This window comes from Misgurnus anguillicaudatus, chromosome 16 (genome assembly GCF_027580225.2).
Source record: "Misgurnus anguillicaudatus chromosome 16, ASM2758022v2, whole genome shotgun sequence".
Lineage (NCBI taxonomy): Eukaryota > Metazoa > Chordata > Actinopteri > Cypriniformes > Cobitidae > Misgurnus > Misgurnus anguillicaudatus.
The window spans coordinates 29,149,903-29,169,444 of NC_073352.2; the positions used below are offsets into that span (position 1 = coordinate 29,149,903).

At 38.0% G+C, this 19,542-nt stretch overlaps 1 protein-coding gene across 2 annotated transcripts in view; it reads right to left on the bottom strand.

Moving 5' to 3' along the window:
* Window positions 1-965: 965 nt before the first annotated feature.
* Window positions 966-19,542, bottom strand: part of etf1a (eukaryotic translation termination factor 1a) — a 112,398-nt gene continuing 93,821 nt past the window's right edge. Inside the window, exons 1-11 of one of the 2 annotated variants that reach the window (XM_055177307.2) lie at window positions 19,052-19,209; window positions 18,582-18,675; window positions 10,748-10,923; window positions 7,425-7,564; window positions 7,167-7,305; window positions 4,876-5,066; window positions 4,637-4,766; window positions 4,252-4,425; window positions 3,948-4,012; window positions 1,633-1,780; window positions 966-1,524 (exon numbers count right to left, since the gene is read on the bottom strand). In XM_055177307.2, the coding sequence (XP_055033282.1) occupies window positions 1,445-1,524; window positions 1,633-1,780; window positions 3,948-4,012; window positions 4,252-4,425; window positions 4,637-4,766; window positions 4,876-5,066; window positions 7,167-7,305; window positions 7,425-7,564; window positions 10,748-10,923; window positions 18,582-18,667 (1,329 nt within the window). In that variant the 5' untranslated portion in view covers window positions 18,668-18,675; window positions 19,052-19,209 and the 3' untranslated portion in view covers window positions 966-1,444. Of the gene's footprint in view, window positions 1,525-1,632; window positions 1,781-3,947; window positions 4,013-4,251; window positions 4,426-4,636; window positions 4,767-4,875; window positions 5,067-7,166; window positions 7,306-7,424; window positions 7,565-10,747; window positions 10,924-18,581; window positions 18,676-19,051; window positions 19,210-19,542 lie in introns of those variants that run through there. The other variant, XM_073854484.1, reaches the window with a different exon arrangement.

Below are 19,542 nucleotides of genomic sequence, written 5' to 3' on the forward strand. Positions count from 1 at the left end.
AGAATGAATTACTTGGCAATGCATTTTGCCATAATTATTGACATTTGAAAATTCTCTTATGGTTTACTCAACCTGATGTCATCCCAACATGTTTTCCCCTTTTAGGAACATGCATCATATTATTAAAGCCATATAATGGAGGTGTGTGGTGATCTGTACGGCTCCAGTTGTTCAGTTAATGGTTTTAATGAACGATAAAGTGGATGAAAATATAATTCACATTACATTTAAGATGTTAAAACTGCAGTTTTAAAGTATCTTACTTAAACATTACCACAATGGGTTTCATTAGTCACACAATAGCTAGTTCTTAATATTTTACCATTTAATTTCCACAAATTTGGTCCATGTCTCATATAGCACAAATAAAAAATGTTGGGACACATGCATTTGATTTAAAAATAAATAAAAGATCTACATTTATTAAGGCTGTAAAACATTATGATTAATCGCATACAAAATAAAAATTTGCTTTTGAATAATATGTGTGTGCACTATGTGTATATATATTTATTTAGATTTGGATATATTTTATATTATATATATATAAATGTGAAAACAATACATAAATAACATTCTTACATTTATACACGTGTACATAAAAAATTACACACACAAATATATTATGCAAACACACTTTTATTTTGTATGCAATTAATCTTTTGACAGCCCTAACATTTATGTCACGAGTTGGAGATTGCCAAACCTTTCATTTGTAATTTTGGTTACAATTTTTTAATTGTATGATGATTCTTTCTAAATACTTCAATTTGTTTCATTTCATAGTGTTTAAATGTATTATCTTTACATTGTCCAACCCTCACATTGCTTATACATTAGCTGCAGCAGCGAGATAAGATAAATACTGCAAGCGTTCAAATCATCTAAAACAGCAACACAGTTTCCTGGAAGTTCAGAGATAAATGAGACTTCAATGTTTTGAAATGCAGGACACGGACAGCTGGTTTAAGCAGGTTCAAATTTAATATTTTGTTTGTCCCCCATTCGCTACAGAAACCCTTATAAAAATACCACACACTGTCATAAAATACAACAGCAGAAATTGCTCATAAAAAGAAAAATAGGGATAAATTCAGGGTGGAAATTGACTTTGAATTTAGAATACAAAGAAGATAGTTTATTTCAAAAGAAGCTACTGTAGTCCAAAGACAGGTGAAGGTACTTCTCTCAACACTTTCAGTGACTTTAATTCAAAGAGAGGAGGAGATAAACAAAACGAGGCACAGTTTATCCAATTCGATTGCTCTAATGCCGAGCTTTTTCATTATTGAATCTGTATGTGATTGACAGATGATTCAGTTCTCACTCTGTGTGTGTATGCGTGTTTGGGAGTAAATACAGTCCCCTCTCTCACACACACTCTCGCAGAAAGAACGAACAATTCATCTTTCCTTATAACGTCTCCCTATTTCAGTTAGACTACCTAGTAGTCGTCCAGATCAAAAAACTCTTCTTCTGGCTGATACTCCATGCCTTGGAAATCCACACGGTAGCGCAAAATACCTGAAAAAAAGACAAAGTTAGGCAAAGGTATGATCGATAATCAACATAACATCTAATGAGGTCATAAGTGAATCGTCTTTTGTTTATGAACCAGAGATATGAGCTCACCTCCTATTCCTCCAAAGCCCTTGACGAACTGCGAACCCTCTTGACTTTTATCAGTCACGATCTCCAGAGCCGCTCCGAACTTCTTGTAGAAATTGGCGAACCACTCCAGCAGAGGCATGGACTCGATGAGCTCGTGTTCCTGCCCCGTCTAACAGAAACCCACCAAAACAACTATTACTATCACAACATATGCTATACAAAAAAACAAAAACAATGAGGATCACACTGATGAATTTTATGTCAATCTGGAACTTTGGACTACCACAACCATATGTGACTCCGGACCATAGGGGTCTTTTTTTAATTGAGATTTATACATTATCTGAATATATAAGCTTTCCATTGATGTATGGTTTGTTAGGATAGGACAATATTTGGCCGAGATACAACAATTTGAAGTCCTTAGCAACACATATTCGTTTTTGATATATTTACTAAATATCTTCATTGAACGTGATCTTTACTTAATATTCAGATTTTTTTGGCATAAAACCCATACAATGTATTTTTGGCTATTGCTACAAATATACATGTGCTACGTATGACTAGTTTTGTGGTCCAGGGTCAAATTTTTGTCCACACCCAGCAAGCAATTTTGCATTTAAAAGTTGTCTAATAGCTGTCTTAACACAGCCCAGACATCTAGGTTAACACAAGGCCCAAAAATAAATTAAATAAATAAATAAATAAAACCAAACACCTTTGCTTACATGAAGAAAACAAGTTTATTTTGGCTATAAGTGGATTACTCCTAGCTGGACTATATCAGGTCTTAGATAACCTAGATGGTAAAATGACAGCTATTGCTTGCTGGGTAAATTTACATTATATTTACATTGGGTACAGGGTTGGACAATAAAATGAGGGCTGCAACTAACCATTATTTTTTAGATTACTAATCTGATAAAAACATAAATATTTACTCCATTAGAATTTTTACTTATTATAGCTAATTGAGGCACTAAATAAGGGTATCCACATGTAAAAGTGTACTTTAAAAAGTGGAAAAAAAAACACACACTACTACAGAGTTTAACTAATATAATTTTTTGATTTTGATATTTTAAGCCTCAAATGAAAAGGGTTTGAGCAGCTTTTAAATAGTAAAACATCTTTTAATGCCAAAATATTAATAAACAAAACGTATTGAGTCTTCAGGGATGTGCTGGTGAATCAATTTAGCCACAGATTTATTAACTCATTTTAACCTTCAACTTTAGACCTTGATAAGTATCAACATTATTTGTTATTAACAAAATAAATAAGCCGTATGATATAAAAAGTGATATCGCCTACCTACATTGTTGCTTGTTACAGTAATAAAAACATGGATTTCTCCCTTAGTTTAGTGCTTAGTTTGTGGTTCAATACTATTTTTATGAAAACCCAAAAAACAATTAAACTAATACAAATTCACTTATATTAAATGACAAAATTAAACTTTTGCTAACCAGGCTTCTTTGTGCTTTTGCTTCCGTCATTGGCCTTCAGGGTTGCCAGATCCACATAACAAAACCAGCCGAACGGCCATTCAACCTTAGTCCTAAAGCATCCCAATGACTATTCACAGACCAAATCTCTAACGGTACATTCACACAGGGCGGAAGCGTTAACGCTTCCATTCACTTTTAATGGGAGATGTCATGCGTTGCCGAACTGAATTGTGGATCCTCCGTGTCAGTGCCGTTGCTCGCGGCAGAAGTTGAACATTTCTCAACTTTAAGTGTCAACGAGTGCGTCAGCCAATCAGATAATAAAATAGGCAGAGCCAGCCAATAATGGGTATGGAAGACCGGCTTGGCCACGCTTCAGACAAGCCTTCCCTCAAGCGTTAACGCTTTCGCCCCCTGTGAATGTACTGTAACAAGCAGAAAACGTTAACCTGCTAAAACAGTTAAAAAGCCCAATTCAAAAATCTGCCGACCTGGCAACGCAAGTCCGCTGGTCGCTTGATGAAAAGCAGCAGTGCCTGATAAAGCAGCGCTCGCGTTGTATGCCCTAAAAAATCGATTTATTTTCTCCGGAGAGACATTCTGAGTGCCAATTTACTTTCAGGACAGACCTGAGATGATAACATATTACACAGTCCTGCTTCACACAGCTGCCGTACATTTCATATTGTCAATTGTGTTTTGTTGTGGTTTTGTGTAGTATTTAACTGTCAGGAGAGCGAAATGACCCGACTCACGTTGTGCGGGTTCATTTCACAGGGACAGTATGTTTTCACAACTAACCTCGTCTGTGTTGACAGGTGGAAGCGTTCAACATAACAGATGACCTTTTACACAGATACACATAAACAAATACACACACACCTCTTTGTCTATGAAGTGGGATTTGTCCTTCTCTTGTTCAGGGGTCAAATAAATGACTTTTTCATCTGAAACACAACAGAAAAAATCATTTCTTCAATCTCACCCAGCGGTAAAAACATCTACATCACACAGCTGTGTGCTCTTACAGGAACAGTTCAACTAAAATGAGAACCAAGTACATTCATAAAATTGTGAGTGTTGTTATTGTGCTGGTGAACATGTGTTTATAGTCAAAGCTGTTGTTGCATTGTACAGGACCTGACAGAAATCTACAATCGGAGACTGTGTGTGTATATGTGTGTACCGTTCTCAGGGTCAGTGCACTCCACTCCGTGCATCCTCAGCACGTATCTCATTGTCTCCAGGTTTTCATAGACGATGAGAATCTCAACAGATCCCATCTCCAGGGCTTTGAGTGTGTCCTCGACTCCAAAACAATACTTCCCTGTGTCCTGACTGATCTCATCAAAATATCTGCCTGGCCACAGAGAGAGAGAGAGATTTAATTACAGTATAGTACAGTAATATTTACAGTTATGTGCAGTATGTATGTGTGCTGTCTGTAGCACTTTGGTCCTAGAGGAACAATGTTTAGTTTTGCTGTGTACAGTCTGTATAAAGCTAAAATGACAATAAGGAGACACTGACTTGCGACACTGACCGTTGTCGTTGCGATTATAAATATCTGCCTATTAATTTTTTCTCCTGGATGAACTTGACGTTAGACAGAACCTCAGCCGAAAGCTCAATAGCCTGATTAAAGCCGTTTTCACCCCCATAAGAGATGTCCACCAGCTTCAGCACTTTGGCCTGTAACCTCTGCAACCAATCAGACACAACAACGCTGATGTCAAAGACGGACTTTAGCCAATCACACAGAGATACACTGAAAACAGCCATTCAGAAAAAAACTCAGATCTTTTCTTACCGGGTCAAACATGTCTGACTGGCTGAGTTCGGTTTTGAAGTCCGCCGAACCGGCCAGCACCAGTCCGGCTACGTTCACCTTGTCATTGGATATAAAGAACTGGACGGCCGTCTCTGCGACCTTACGCACGTAGTTATGTCTTTTCTCCATTCGCAAACGAGCGAAACGCAGTGCAGACTGTCCTCCTCTACCTGAAATAGAAAATAATCCAGATAGCTTTTACAAACACTTTCTCACTAAATCAATGCAGTGACTATATTTGTGCACATGCAATTGCCTACAAATATGTTTAGTAAAACAATAAAGACATAAAATAAATGATAAATTATTCAAATTAATTGATATTTAGGTTTTTTGTTACCCAAGTCCAAATCACAGATGCTCTTAAAACTGTCGATGGTCCATGGTCTTAAAAAAACATAACGATGCATTTAACTAATTTCCCGCCATTGATGAGTTATCTCGTCAATTAAGAGAAAACATTTGCCTGAAAAAAACGTGTTCCTGGTGAGTTTTTATGGTTATCTGTAATACTACGATTATCCACTAGATTACCCAAATAAAAGAAAAACTGAAGCAAAAATTATTTATTGATTTTACATGTGTATGTTTTGATAATCATTCTGAATCTGATCTTTAACAAAATTCCTTCACAAAAATGCAATTATTTTAGCTTTTTGCTAAAAATAAATTTTTTAAGAACAATACCCATATTTAAAAGTTTATAAGCAGAGAAAAAATATAGATAGGATAAAAGTTTATTCCCCGGTTTTGTTTGTTTGTTTATTTATTTAAAAACATATGGTGTGTTCTTTCATTTTATATATTTGTATGTTTATATATATGAAGAGTTTGGTTCCAATATACAATAAATCCATTTTGACAAATTTCTGTAAAAACGTGTTTTCTATACCAAAAAAGTGACAAGATGAAAACCACTATTTTCTGTAACAAACTTTCCCATAGCATCTTTAGGTTATAAAAACATAAAAAATTCAAATCCATAACTTGATTTTCAAAGATTTATTATAAAAACGAATTATTTTGTCCACAAAATGCAATAAATCCATGACAGTTTTTTTTCCAAATGCTAGAAATCTATTCAATCAAATGTGCATTCATCTTTGCCATGTTATATTCATTTAGATGACTAGTTGTACACACTGATTAAAAAAATAAACATGAATGGCATTAATAAAAACACTTACTTTGTCATATTAAGATCACTGTCATTGCTGCGGTTATACTTAACATCGTCGCTTAGCATTTTTCACAGCGATCAGCTGTAAAATGTTTTGGTCCTGCTCGATTTTCGTTGACTGAGTAAAATAATGTAAATTTTTTCATAAGATCTCCTGGGGTCAATGTGTTATCATGACAGAAACTTGATGCTGTCGGGAGAACAAGCGACCGTCTCCCGAGTAAATTATTAGATGTTGATAGCTTACGTTTCTTTCCCGTCACAGAAAAACATCACAGGTTTATCAATGCAATTAAAGTATTATTTTGTTTTGTTTGTTGATCACGAAGTACAAAGTAGATGAGGAAAACTAGGATTCCATGTACTCAGCGCGCCGCCATGTTTGTTTACATTGTGTGGAATGGTGGGCTGCAATTTCTGGAGTGGATTTATTGCGTTCTGTAAAAAAGGAGGAGTGGCGTTTATCGCAATTTGGGAGAAAAGGGAGAGAAGATGACAGAATAACACGGCGGATATTGGATTTTGCGTAAAATTAAGAATTTACTTTTAACTACTGACCTGATATAATACTGATTTTGGCAGTAACAAATTTTTTTCAAAAATGGCGTTTATCGCGTTTTGGAACCAAACTCTTCATTTGTAGAAGAAAATTTCTACAAAAGGTAATTTGTGAAACTTTTGTGAAAATCACAAAAAATGCTGGCCGGCAAATTAAAAAAAAAAAGGCTTGCGGGGACTGAGTTAAAATAAATAAATTCACGCTATTAATATCATATCAAACTAATCATGAACGTTAAAAATATGAAGAGCTCATATGCAAAAGCTGCTAAACGTTAAAAATGAGAATGATATTATCCTGGCATCAGGCTATTCAGAAATACTGCTTTATATGCAGAATCTGTTAAGCATCGAAGTCCTCAAAGTGCACAGAGGAAGATTTGGATGAACGATAGAGCACAAACGTCGGAATTCAAGTCGGTGGAGATTTTTGCCAAAAATGTCAATATTGCATGCACTTTGAGGGTTTTGTATCTGAACTCTTCATGTTGCACAAACCTACAGCAGTGTGTGAGTGTGTGTGTGTGTGTACCGTGTTTTTTGGGAAGATCCACAGTAAATTTGTGCATCACTTCTCGGGTGTTGCCCTGCAGAGTCCCAAACAGAGCTCCACTTCCATCAATAACGATAAATCCAAACTTACTGTCGTCTGATAATAATGCTGTGAGAGCCTAAAGAAAGTGTGTGTGTGTGAGAGAGAGAGAGAGAGAGAGAGAAGACGATTATTGAGCATGTGTAAAACCCACTGTACGCTTCAAAACACTTGGATTGATTTGGATTGGGGTTTCACCTCTGTGTGGAACTTGTTGTCACACAGATACAGAGACGTGTTGATGGGTTTGAAGGGTTCAAAATCGATGTTCACTTTCTTTTCTTTCCCTTCGTCTGTTACTATGGTACCGCAGTAAACCACTAAACCATTAGGGGGCACTGCAAGACACAAGAGAGACCAATAGTTCAACACGTGTTAGCTAAAATGTTGTACTTCACATAATTGCTTCATATCACCTACATAAACAATGCTCTTAAAGTACATACTGTTTTGTTATGGGAAAGTAATCATAAAAAATAAAAAAAACACCAAAATACAACTTTGCTTTATTATTTAATATGTAATATGTTTATAACTCAGTTTAATTTAGTAATAAATTAAACTAAATAATAAAAGTAATAAAGTATTACTTATTTGATTTATTTAATTTAGTATAGCATCAACAAACTCCTCCCTTTAACAATGAATTGTGGGTAAAATCAGTGTGCATCAATCTGCACTTTTTACCAGAAACATTAGACCATACAGGTATTTTAGGATACTCATTTCAGCATACTACAATTTGAGACACACTAAATGTAAAAACCAAAAAACACAAAAGATACTATACAATAGTCGGCAGTATATGCAAGTGTTAAAGGTGCCATGTGTGTAAATTTTAGCGGCATCTAACAGTGAGTGCGCATGCAACCAACGGCTCAAGCCGAAGGTATACTAGGGACATCCACATGACGTCATTTTCCTCATCAGGAGGGTTCGCGTGCATCGTCCGCGTGCTGCCTAAAATTTGAGATTGCGCGGAAAGTCAGCGTATGACAGCGTATGCCCGTGAAAATATTGAGACAGGACAATACACTACAAACAAATTACACAAACGCAATAGACATCATTTGCACACAAATTATCGTATTTTCTTCTTTAATTTTCACTTCTTCCAAGAACAGAAAGCTGTGGAGCATGTTTGTCATCATAATAGTTTTCTTCTTGTTTGTCCTGAAAATTGTTTGCAATGGTGGATCTGCTTTTTTCTTCATCTATCCTAATTTTTTAATGTACTGTAAATGTCACGAATCAGTTCTGCCCTGAAAGCCTGGGAGAGTAATAATTTGAATAAGAAATCAATGTATTGTGATACGTGTTGAATATGGCCATCCGCACCTAGTCGCAATGAGTACACTTGGAAAGGTGTGCTGACGCATGCGTGCGAGGCGGATGCAGAAAAAAGTATACCCGGCCCTTCAGTCGACCACTCACCCCTCCCTTTCGAAACGCATAGAGAAGCTACAATAGCTGCCAAAGAACCAACACGTCATCATCTGACACAACTTAGTGACAAAATGCGCTCTGTGGGGCACTTGGCCGTTTAGGGCTACATGGCGGCACAAAATGGCGACTTCCAGGGAACCGCGAAAAAAAAAAGGTTCATTATTTTAGGTCTTCAACACCACTAAAAATACGATCATGTATACTATATTGCATTGCTGTCAAGAGATCCTCCTAAAAAAGTTACACAGGGCACCTTTATACTTTTGTTCCATATTAAAGCAGACTTTTTACCTTAAAGGAATAGTCCATTTTCTTGCAGGATTTTTCTCATTTTAATGGACTTTAATAGACACCAACAATTAGGGATGCTCCGATCAGGATTTTTGCAGGCCGATACCGATCACCGATTTGTTCAAGCTGATATGCAAGCTCTTTGATGACTGTAACTGTTAACATGTTTTCTAGATAAAGTAATACACAGATGTTGCCTTTGTTATATTACTTGCAGTAATTATGTTTATTATTGTTTTAATAGAGAATCAAATAAATAAGCACAACAAATATTTCTTCTGCAAAGAGAAATTTAATATGCCTTTAAAAAGCCTTATGTCTGTAAAATCTAATGAAAATAAAACACTTCACAGTCTTTACTGGTTGAATTAAATATACACGCATTCGTATGAAGTACAACAGTTCTTTAGTGAAGAGCAGAGAGTGATTTTATTGAGAGATGAATTAGGTTACTGTAGCTTTAAGACTTGACAGAGATCGCTCTGTTCACGTGCACTGATGACAGGCTGCTGTGTGTGCGCGCGGCGGGTGTATGCAGACGAGAGCAGCTGTGAGGAAAATTTAAGTTTAAACGCTCAAAACTTTAAAACGCATGCAAATAATAAACTTTTGACATGAGGATGCAATTGTCCGCGATAGATATGTGTTGTATACGCTGTTTGATGGGGATCTGTTAGGACCAGACCGCGTCCTCATAGAAAATACACATATCTCTGTAAAGGCAAAGAGAGAAATCTGCACGTCGCTCATGAGCCACCGGTTATAAAAATGCTCTCACTGCGTAAAAATGGTCTCTAACTGCAGCCGCATTGAGGAGCCATATGATGACAAAAGTAAACAGAAAGATCGGTTCACGAGATCGGCAAATTTAACGAGGACCGATCGAGTCATTTAATGCCGTTATTGGCCGATACCGATCTCTGGCCGATCGATCGGAGCATCCCTACCAACAATTAATACTTAACTCAACACTCAACAGTTCTTTTCAACAGAGCTTCAAAGGACTACAAACAATCCCAAACGAGGCATAAGGGTCTTATCTAGCGAAACGATATAAAAATAACAAATATACACTTTTAAACCACAATTTCTCGTCTAGATCCGGTCCAGCGCGACCTAACGTAAATGCGTAGTGACCTAGGGAGGTCACGTGTTACATATATAAAACGCACATTTGGGGACCATTTTAAACAATAAACTGACACAAAGACATTAATTAGTATCATTCCACATACAACAACGTAGGAACGGTCCTCTTTCAACACACATGTAAACACTGGGGCGTAGTTTCGCGTTCGTCCTCAGCGACCTCTTGACGTCATGACGTATTGCTTGAGGTCACGCTGACGCTTTCAGGACCGGATGTAGACTAGAAATTGTGGTTTAAAAGTGTATATTTGTTAATTTTGTCAAAAATGACAATCGTTTTGCTAGATAAGACACTTATGCCTTGTTTGGGATTGTTTATAGTCCTTTGAAACTCTGTTGAAAAACACTGTTAAGTGTTGAGTTAAGTATTAATTGTTGGTGTCCATTAAAGTCCATTAAAATGAGAAAAATCCTGCAATGTTTTCCTCAAAAAACTATTTTTTTCTCGACTGAACAAAGAAAGACATCAACATTTTGGATGACATGGTGCTTGAGTAAATGATCTGGATTTTTATTTTAAGAAAATGGACTATTCCTTTAAAGCTGCATGTGTGGTTCATAAGCACGCATCATCTTACGGTGTGTACATATAGCACTTCATTGTATTTTCCTTAAAAGTCCAAACATCCACACACCTTTGTTATAGAGCTTGAGCCTCTGCTGTACAGAGGTGATGGCACCCAAAACCGACAGCCTGTTCACTCGACTCTTGATGTTAGATGCTGTACCAAACTCATCCGCCAACATCTTTGCCACCCTGGAGATTTGATCTTTAGGAGGAATGATGAGAGAGATCATACTGGTCCCATTACTGAAAGACAAAGAGAGCGGGAGAGAGAGAGAGAGAGGTCACTTGACAAATAGTGTTTGAAAAAGAGGGATTATCACACAGAGCTCTTAAATCTCATTTTTAGACTCACACACAGATTTTAGTTTGAGTCTGATTTGACTGTAGGGCTGCATGATTCTGAGGAAAAAAATGAGAATCACAATCTTTTTAGTTTCAAATAAAGATCAGAATTTTCACTAATAAATGTCTCACTAATAAATATATGCTTTATTACTCAATAAAAGAAGGTGATTGTCCTCGAGCGTAGACATTAGTGTTTATATGTAAACTGTAAACTATGTTCCCAGTACTTCCTGTTATAATTTAAATATTTTGGATATAAACTGCAGAAAGAAATATTGATACTGCGCAGTTGAAAATACTTTTTAAACTGGAAATGTAAGGGAAAATGCACAATAAATCCCTTTTGGTAGAGAGTAGTTTTTATTTACCTTACATTTTTTCTTTAAAACAAAGCAATAGTTAAATGAGCATTTTAAAGAGGCTTCCTTAGTTGAGTTTTAACACAGTTCGCAAATAACGTAAAGCGAACTACTTGTATTTGCAGTATACAGACAGCCACGACACACGCAGCCAATATGAACGCACCACTTGCGCAACGGTGAAAGCAAAACACAATGAACGCGTCAACGTTAGCATCATTCGCTTTAAACACGCATCGGTAAAAGCACAATGAATCAGTGTTCTGGAATGATTTCTGTCAAAGGCTTAATAGACATACGAATCGTTATAATTTAGGAATAAGAAATAAGATTGGGATCTTATTTTGATTGATCGTGCAGCCTTACTTGAATGTGATGAGACGGCAGGTACTATTAAATGATGTAAAGACATTAAACACACATCTTTATACTGTTAGACTGTAACATCTGTGTCGTCTGATCCATAAACAATGCGTTTAAAAAAAATCAGTAAAAAATATTCACTACCATCAGAGTGATGCATTATCTGACTCACTTTCAGAGCGGATTCTTGTGACAATTTCGTGTTAATGTTGTGCATTTACAAGAAAGTAATACACTTTTGTTTAGTATAAAACACACAGAGACTGTGTCAAACACACTGTTTATTTCACCTGTACTAAACTTTACATAAGGGTCACGCTGGTGCCAAAACACTGAGCGCTCACGTTTATTTACACACAGTAACTTAGACACACAAAGCATCAAGGTCAGAGAGCTTTAACCTCTAATATGGGACTCAATAATAATGTTGGTTAATAAGTCAGCATGGCATTAAACCTGTTTGTGCGGTTACCCTTCAATGAAGGTCTGCACTGTTGTGACACTGAACCAGTTCATTATTAATATAAAACACATGCGTTACATTATAATGTGCACCGAGGAAAACAAGCACATGCTGCTCCTTCAGGGGCGGTGCGTAACGTACACGAACCTGCGTCCACGATCAATATCTTTAACTGGCAAGTGTACGCCTATGGCGGTCGGTTCCCTTAGGCATGTTAGGGCGCACATTATACCTAACCTAATCAAACCAAACCGTGCCCGAGCATGATTGTCACCCCCCCTTTACTCCCCCAGAAGCACGCACTCACATTGTACTTTGACCGATCCGAGCCCGGGCGCGCTTTTGTCATTAGGAAGCAAATGTTTTGATAAAAACTGAAGTAAAGCGCTCTCTTAACACTGGAACCCATCGTAATGTTAAGTCTGTGTTTTTTTATTCCGAGTCGTTTGGTGTGCAATGACACAAAATCATTGCTTATTTGATGTGTCTGTTATGTGTGCGGCTCAGACATTCACGTAACCCTGCTGCGTGCATCAGAAGGTTTTTACGAAGGCAGATGGAGGCGAGTTGTCGCACAATTGACCCCTCTCCTTTTGAACTGAGCTCTGGCGCGGTTTGCGATCACACTGCACGTTCCACGCCTGAGCCCAAATGAACCGCGCCCGAGCCCACATCTACAAGCCGGCCAGCATGCGATTAATCGAAACACATCCAGGCAGGGTACAGTGTGTTCACACTAGTCAATCGAACTAGGCTTTGGAGGTCAAACAGGCTCGGGCGCGGTTTGGTTGGGATAATGTGAGCCACTCTTAAAGGAATAGTCTACTCATTTTCAATATTAAAATATGTTATTACCTTAACTAAGAATTGTTGATGCATCCCTCTGTCGTCTGTGTGCGTGCGCGTAGGCGCTGGGGCGCCCTGCGACGCTTCGATGGCATTTAGCTTAGCCCCATTCATTCAATGCTACCAATCAGAGATAAAGTTAGAAGTGACCAAACACATCAATGTTTTTTCTATTTAAGACGAGTAGTTATACGAGCAAGTTTGGTGGTACAAAATAAAATGTAGCGCTTTTCTAAGCGGATTTAAAAGAGGAACTATATTTTATGGCGTAATAGCACTTTTGGGAGTACTTCGACTCGCCTGAAAAGTCCGCTCCCCTTCTCCCTCTCATAATGGGAGAGGGAGGGTGTTACTGCGCCGAGTCGAAGTACTCCCAAAAGTGCTATTACACCACAAAACACAGTTCCTCCTCTAAATCCGCCCAGAAAAGCGCCACGCTTCTACTCTGTACCACCAAACTTGCTGGTACAACCACTCGTCCCAAACAGGAAAAACGTTGATGTGTTTGCACTTCCAACTTTATCTCTGATTGGTACCATTGAATGAATGGGGCCAAGCCAAACGCCATCGAAGCGTCGCAGCGCGCTCCAGCGCCCACGCGCACGCACACAGATGATAGAGGGATGCATCAACAACTCCCAGCCAAGGCAACAACATATTTTAATACTGAAAATGAGTAGACTATTCCTTTAAAGCCCGGAATACACTGCACGATTTTTGTCCTCTTATAAGATCATGTATTGTTTAAACTCGGGTACGAGAGGCATGTAGACTGTACGAGGATGACACGGAAGCTTCGGCGGCAGCGTCACACGTTGCGCAACGTCACCAGCATGCGCTCGTGGTAAACAAATACCGGCGCGCAGGTCGTAGCAGCAAACACACTATGCAGTGATCATGCCGAATTTCTGACACTGTCAGAAAACTATAGTAGGCTATCTTTGGACGCAAGACCGGGAAAACGGCCGTCTTTTAACCTTTCTCATTGTACGACATAGGACCACCGATGGAGAGCCACGATCACAGAAATCGTGACGATTGTTTCACGATGGCAATCTTTCTTCTGGGACAGCCAATAATCGTGCAGTGTACAGGGCTCAAAATTAACTTTTTTATTTGGTAGCACTGGTGCTCCCAACTTTAAAGAGTTAGGAGCACCAGCAAAAATTTAGGCGCATTTATCCAAAAATTTAAAAGCACCACAACTACAATGTAAATGTTAATAGATTTATTTTATTAAAAATAAAACACCACCACCGGGCTTTACACATCCTATGGCCAGCATTTAAAAGTTGGTCTTCTATTTTATTTTATTTTTTGCTGCATAAATTCCTAAATTAATACCCAATGCTGTTGAAATAGTATAGCAGCAATAATAATTTAACAATTACAGGTAACATGATTAAGATTACATAGAAAATCTAGCAAACACGTAAAACACTGATTAATTGTGACATTACAAAAGTGACCCTAATATAGAAGGCTAATATATATTGGTATTGATAACTGCATTACCAGGATGCTTTTACTACTAAATAGGCAATGTTTTAAAAAATACAATAAAAACATACCATCAGCATTGTCGTATTCCACAACAACATGAACATGGACCACAAGGATGTTTGTCGAATGTCCATTCACCAGCGCATGCGCACATACACCATCAAACACACTTTGACAGACAGGAGGTCGGTGTCTCCATCAATAATAAACACATTTGTCATGACACGTCTTGTGTTTTTGGCACTTTCGCCATGTTTAAGCAAGGTACGTCTGGCGCTTAAAATGTTTTGATTCCGCCATTAACGCCGTTTTACAGGATTTACAGTAAACACAGTAAGTTACATTTTCATTGCGGAGACACTCGAAATCTTTAAGCCACTCTCTCTGAAAGGTTTAACGTCAACTCGTATTTTCCGGTGGTGGAGTTACATTTGAATCCGGATCGTCGTCATAAAATACAGTAATAACCTTGGCTGTAATCGGCTCGCTCTCGTCATGCTCGCAACGCGTTCGTCTTTTCACATTTCCGCGCTCCACGGCAACAAGGAATGACTGACGCTCATATTAGCCAATCTGCAGTCTTCATTAAACGCAAGAACTTAATGGTGAAATTTGATTGGTTATGTATCGTTGGAGAGAACACTGAACCTGGGACAGCGCCAGCACGCAGGATCACAATCAACTCGCGTCACAACAAAATGGGCAGTCGCACAAATGCTCCCAAATATATTTTAAGGTCGCACAGATTAAATTTCGGTCGCATATGCGACCAAAATGGTCGCAATTTCGAGCCCTGAGTGTATCCCGGGCTTTAGGGGTAGCACACAGGTCGCGCAGCTCAGCGCAAAAAAACAAAACAAACACATTGTTTTCTATGAGTATATGCACACCGGCGCCGACAGGTGGCGCCTGTCCGCGGCGCCCAGCTACGACTCAGGAAGTTTGCTAAAATCCCTGTCGGGCCAAAGAGCCCCACTCACATAGTTTAACATTAAAATAACATCATATTTGTACCAAATCATTAATGATTAACATTGGCTGCTAACAAATACTTAGCATTTTGAAGTAGACGCTATCTGAATACGCTCCGCTCGTGCTATTTATTGTGCACTTCTGGTGTACGAAACCCCGAGTTATCCTAGACGCAACGCTGCACATCCGGTGTGCGATCGCCTTTAGTGTGCATTTTACGTCACGGTTAGAGTGACCAAAATCACCAGGGTTATCAATACTGTCGTGGTTTGTTAACAATTTCTAGAAATGTCAAAAAAGTACTTATGGAAACAAAATTTAAAATTGATTTTACATGTAACTGCACTTTTGTTCGCATAAACATAAAATAAATAAAATTAATCATGGCATATTTGGGGTCATGAGGTAAATGTTCATCTAGTTCAGATAAAACAGAAGTGAGTAAATCAGATTTTCATTATAATAAACAGGACAAATCAGCAAGTCACGTGTTTGCGCATGTTGTGAGAAATCGGTGTACTGAATGACCCAGGAGAGAGCTGCACAACACCTGCGCTTAAAACAATCACAAAAGAAACAACTCATCAGATCACATCATTTAATGGAAAATGAATAGAAAAGATGGATCTGTCTCAAGAAATATTAAGTTAGTGAACATGCGTCAGTACTAGATTTCCCTAAAATGTGAACATTTTTTGGATTTAAATTCAGTCAGTGAAGCACTGTCATTACAAACACCTGAGAGCAGATGGGAACAAATGTGTTATTGCTTAAATTGGTTGATGCTGGACAGGGGTTTTCCAGCTGTGATACTGGCAAAGTTAAACAGTAATTTAAAAAAATTATGTGATAATAAGGGGTAGGGCTGGACGATATGGCCACATTTTTATTGACGGTGTACTTCTAAATTTCGTTCGATACGGTATAAATCCGTATCCAAAGCCTTGGGATAAACTGCAAAGAATGCCCAAAACGAATGTCTGTACATACAAACTTCTAAACAAATGAAGTCTATGAAGCCTCCTCCTACAAAACTATATAATATTTACTCAAGTAAAAATGGTATAAATAAATTGATGTTCATTTTTTATTTGTATTTAGCCTTCATACAAAAATAACTCACTGTCAAATAATCAGACTTTCGTATGATTTATTGTTTCAAACTGTATGTATTCACCAGAAAACCACAAAATTTCAGCTTGAGTAATGCTCTTTTCGCCTGTCACTGTCCACTATCTCTCTCTCTCTCTCTCTCTCTCAGTGTGTGTGTCACGTGTACCCTGAGCGGCGTGTGTCACTCTAATCGAAACAGAAGGCAATCGCGATTGGCTAAAATGCAAATGACATTCATTTTTATGCAAACAAACACACATGTAAACACCAAAGCAAAATATCACCTTCCAAAAAAAGTGCTGAGGTCATGTTTACTTATCGTGCAAAAAGTCAATATAGTCATTACCACGACAGGCTTAGGGGTGTGTTGATACCACTTTTCCATATAGTCCTGATTTCGATACATGAATTCTGATAACCGGACGATACCTACCCGATCCATGTTTATTTCATGATCCATTTAGAATTGTGTGAAAGTAAAAAAATATACATATATATATATATAAAATATATTCTCATAATTTTGTTAGTGTATACATGTGCGTATACACCAACAAAATTATGAGAATATATTTTCAAGTGTAAAAAACTCATTTATAATGAGATACAACTTAAAAGAGTGTAAGTGTTCTTAAATATAAGTTTTTGTGACATTAAATATCTTCATATATTTGTTTTTCGCATAAAGCTGTCTAATATATTAGGAAGACTTTGAATATAGTGTATAAAAATGTTTATGATGCTTTTATGTGTCTGACTTTTCTATACCATGACAGTAACAACCACGTGTAACACACAGTATCGGATTTGGATCGGCCCTGTTAGTCCGATACCCAATCCAGCAAAAAGGTCTGGATCGGGCCGATACACGATTTCAAGTATTGGATCGGCCCACCCCTAGCGGTAATACTAACCATTTGACATTTTTATCGCGATTAACCATTAAACCAGTAATCGTTACATCTCTAGTGTGCATTACATGTGCACCACAAAAGATGTGCTAAAGTGTGACACATTACAGGTAAGAGCTAATAACTACAGGTTGCAGTATAATTTGGTGTTATTATAGCTGAACTGTAAAGCGTCCAGGGCAGGTAAAACATTGTTAGATGCAAATCTATACTAGCTGCACGATTGTGCAACGTAAAGAGCAAAATCAACAGACGCTGTAATGGATCTGATTAAACTCTGTGTCACGTGGTTATGTGTGTAAACTACAATAATACTTCTGCTGCCATTTACTTACAGCATTGCAGGTTTTCCTGTTAAGCCACTATTATTATTATTATTATTATTTTATATTTGCATAATGTTACTGATTGTGTACTTGGGCATTAATGCTAATAATCATGCATTTAAGTGTTTGATTATAAATATATACATGTTTCACTATGTGCTGTAAACAATTTTGTCTCATCATCTGATGATCTCTGTATTATGAACCAAAACCATTCATAAGCCACAAACACACACCTGTCCTTCTCACTTGAACAGACAAACAAACAAAACACACACACACACACACACACACACACACACACACACACACACACACACACACACACACACACACACACACACTTAAACTTTCATTGTTTTCATACCAGGCTATTGATATTTTCCTCCCCCTACTGCTTTGTCCAAAGCGACTTACAAATGAGGGTGCATTTAACATTTACCTTTAACAAGAGCGCACAACAAGCATAGTACACAAAGCTAAGCCTACAGGACACAGTCACACACACATACACACACACACACACACAAAAAACACAAAGACGCAAGCATGCACGCACACATATATAAATACAGACATAATCATACATAAGCATACACACTCAAAATAACACATACGTTACACACAGATATACAGGCACACAGACAGAGAAACATACATACATACATACATACAGACAGACACGCACGCGCACTCTTACCCTCTCGCCGCTTCAAGGCTCTTGATGAGTTTCTTGATCTTCCATATCTCCACATTTCTGTCCGACGCGTTCTGATCATCCGACATATTTAATCCTGAAACACAGAAGAGAGCTGCGATTAAAACCAGGACTGGCCTGAAACTCCCCGCGTGTCTGTTCCACCGGCCAGGCAAGCGCGACCCGCCAGTATCGGAAACGCGCCTGTAATCGGTGACTTAACAGAAGGCCCAACGCCGCCATGTAGCTCCCCAGTAACAAAAACTATCAAAAGTACCACGAATTTACCACGGTATTTTAGACACGAACTCGAATATTTTTCGAAGGATCATGTAGTACTATGTAAACATCATTGTAAATGTCAAAGTATACTTAAAGGCAACTCTTTTGATATCGAAGTATATCGACGTAAAACCGCAGATCGTACTTAAAACCCCACAATAACACGAAACACAGTAAGTCACGTTAAATACCTCTCTCTCTCTTTCTCTCTGTTCTCCGATCCGCCGGTTTCCTCCGGTCCTGTCTGTTCCACCCGCGTCACGCCGCCACCGGTTCCTGCGGATACACGTGGTAGGAGGCGCTTCGGACCTTCACTTCCTAGTTACGTGCATGGCGACGGATGAGCCCCGATTGTTTTTGTTCTTCTTCTGTAAGCGTTGTATGGTGGTTGGCAAACCTGTTGAAAGGTACTGCCACCTACTGGACTCGAAATGAAGAGCTGATAGGGAATGGACTAACTTATATTAATTTGTTAATCAAAGTAATTTCTCTGAGAAACCGGAAAAGAGCATTATAAATCCTTGTTTTTAAAACAGACATGTTTTTGATTCTTAAGTGGTTTACTAATTGTTTCTGTTTCCTTTGTGGCAACGTTACAGATGTTTGTTATTATTGGTCAGAACCGAATCTCCCATAGATTCGCATTCAAATCTCTGAATGTGTTAAGTCTTTACGAAGACAT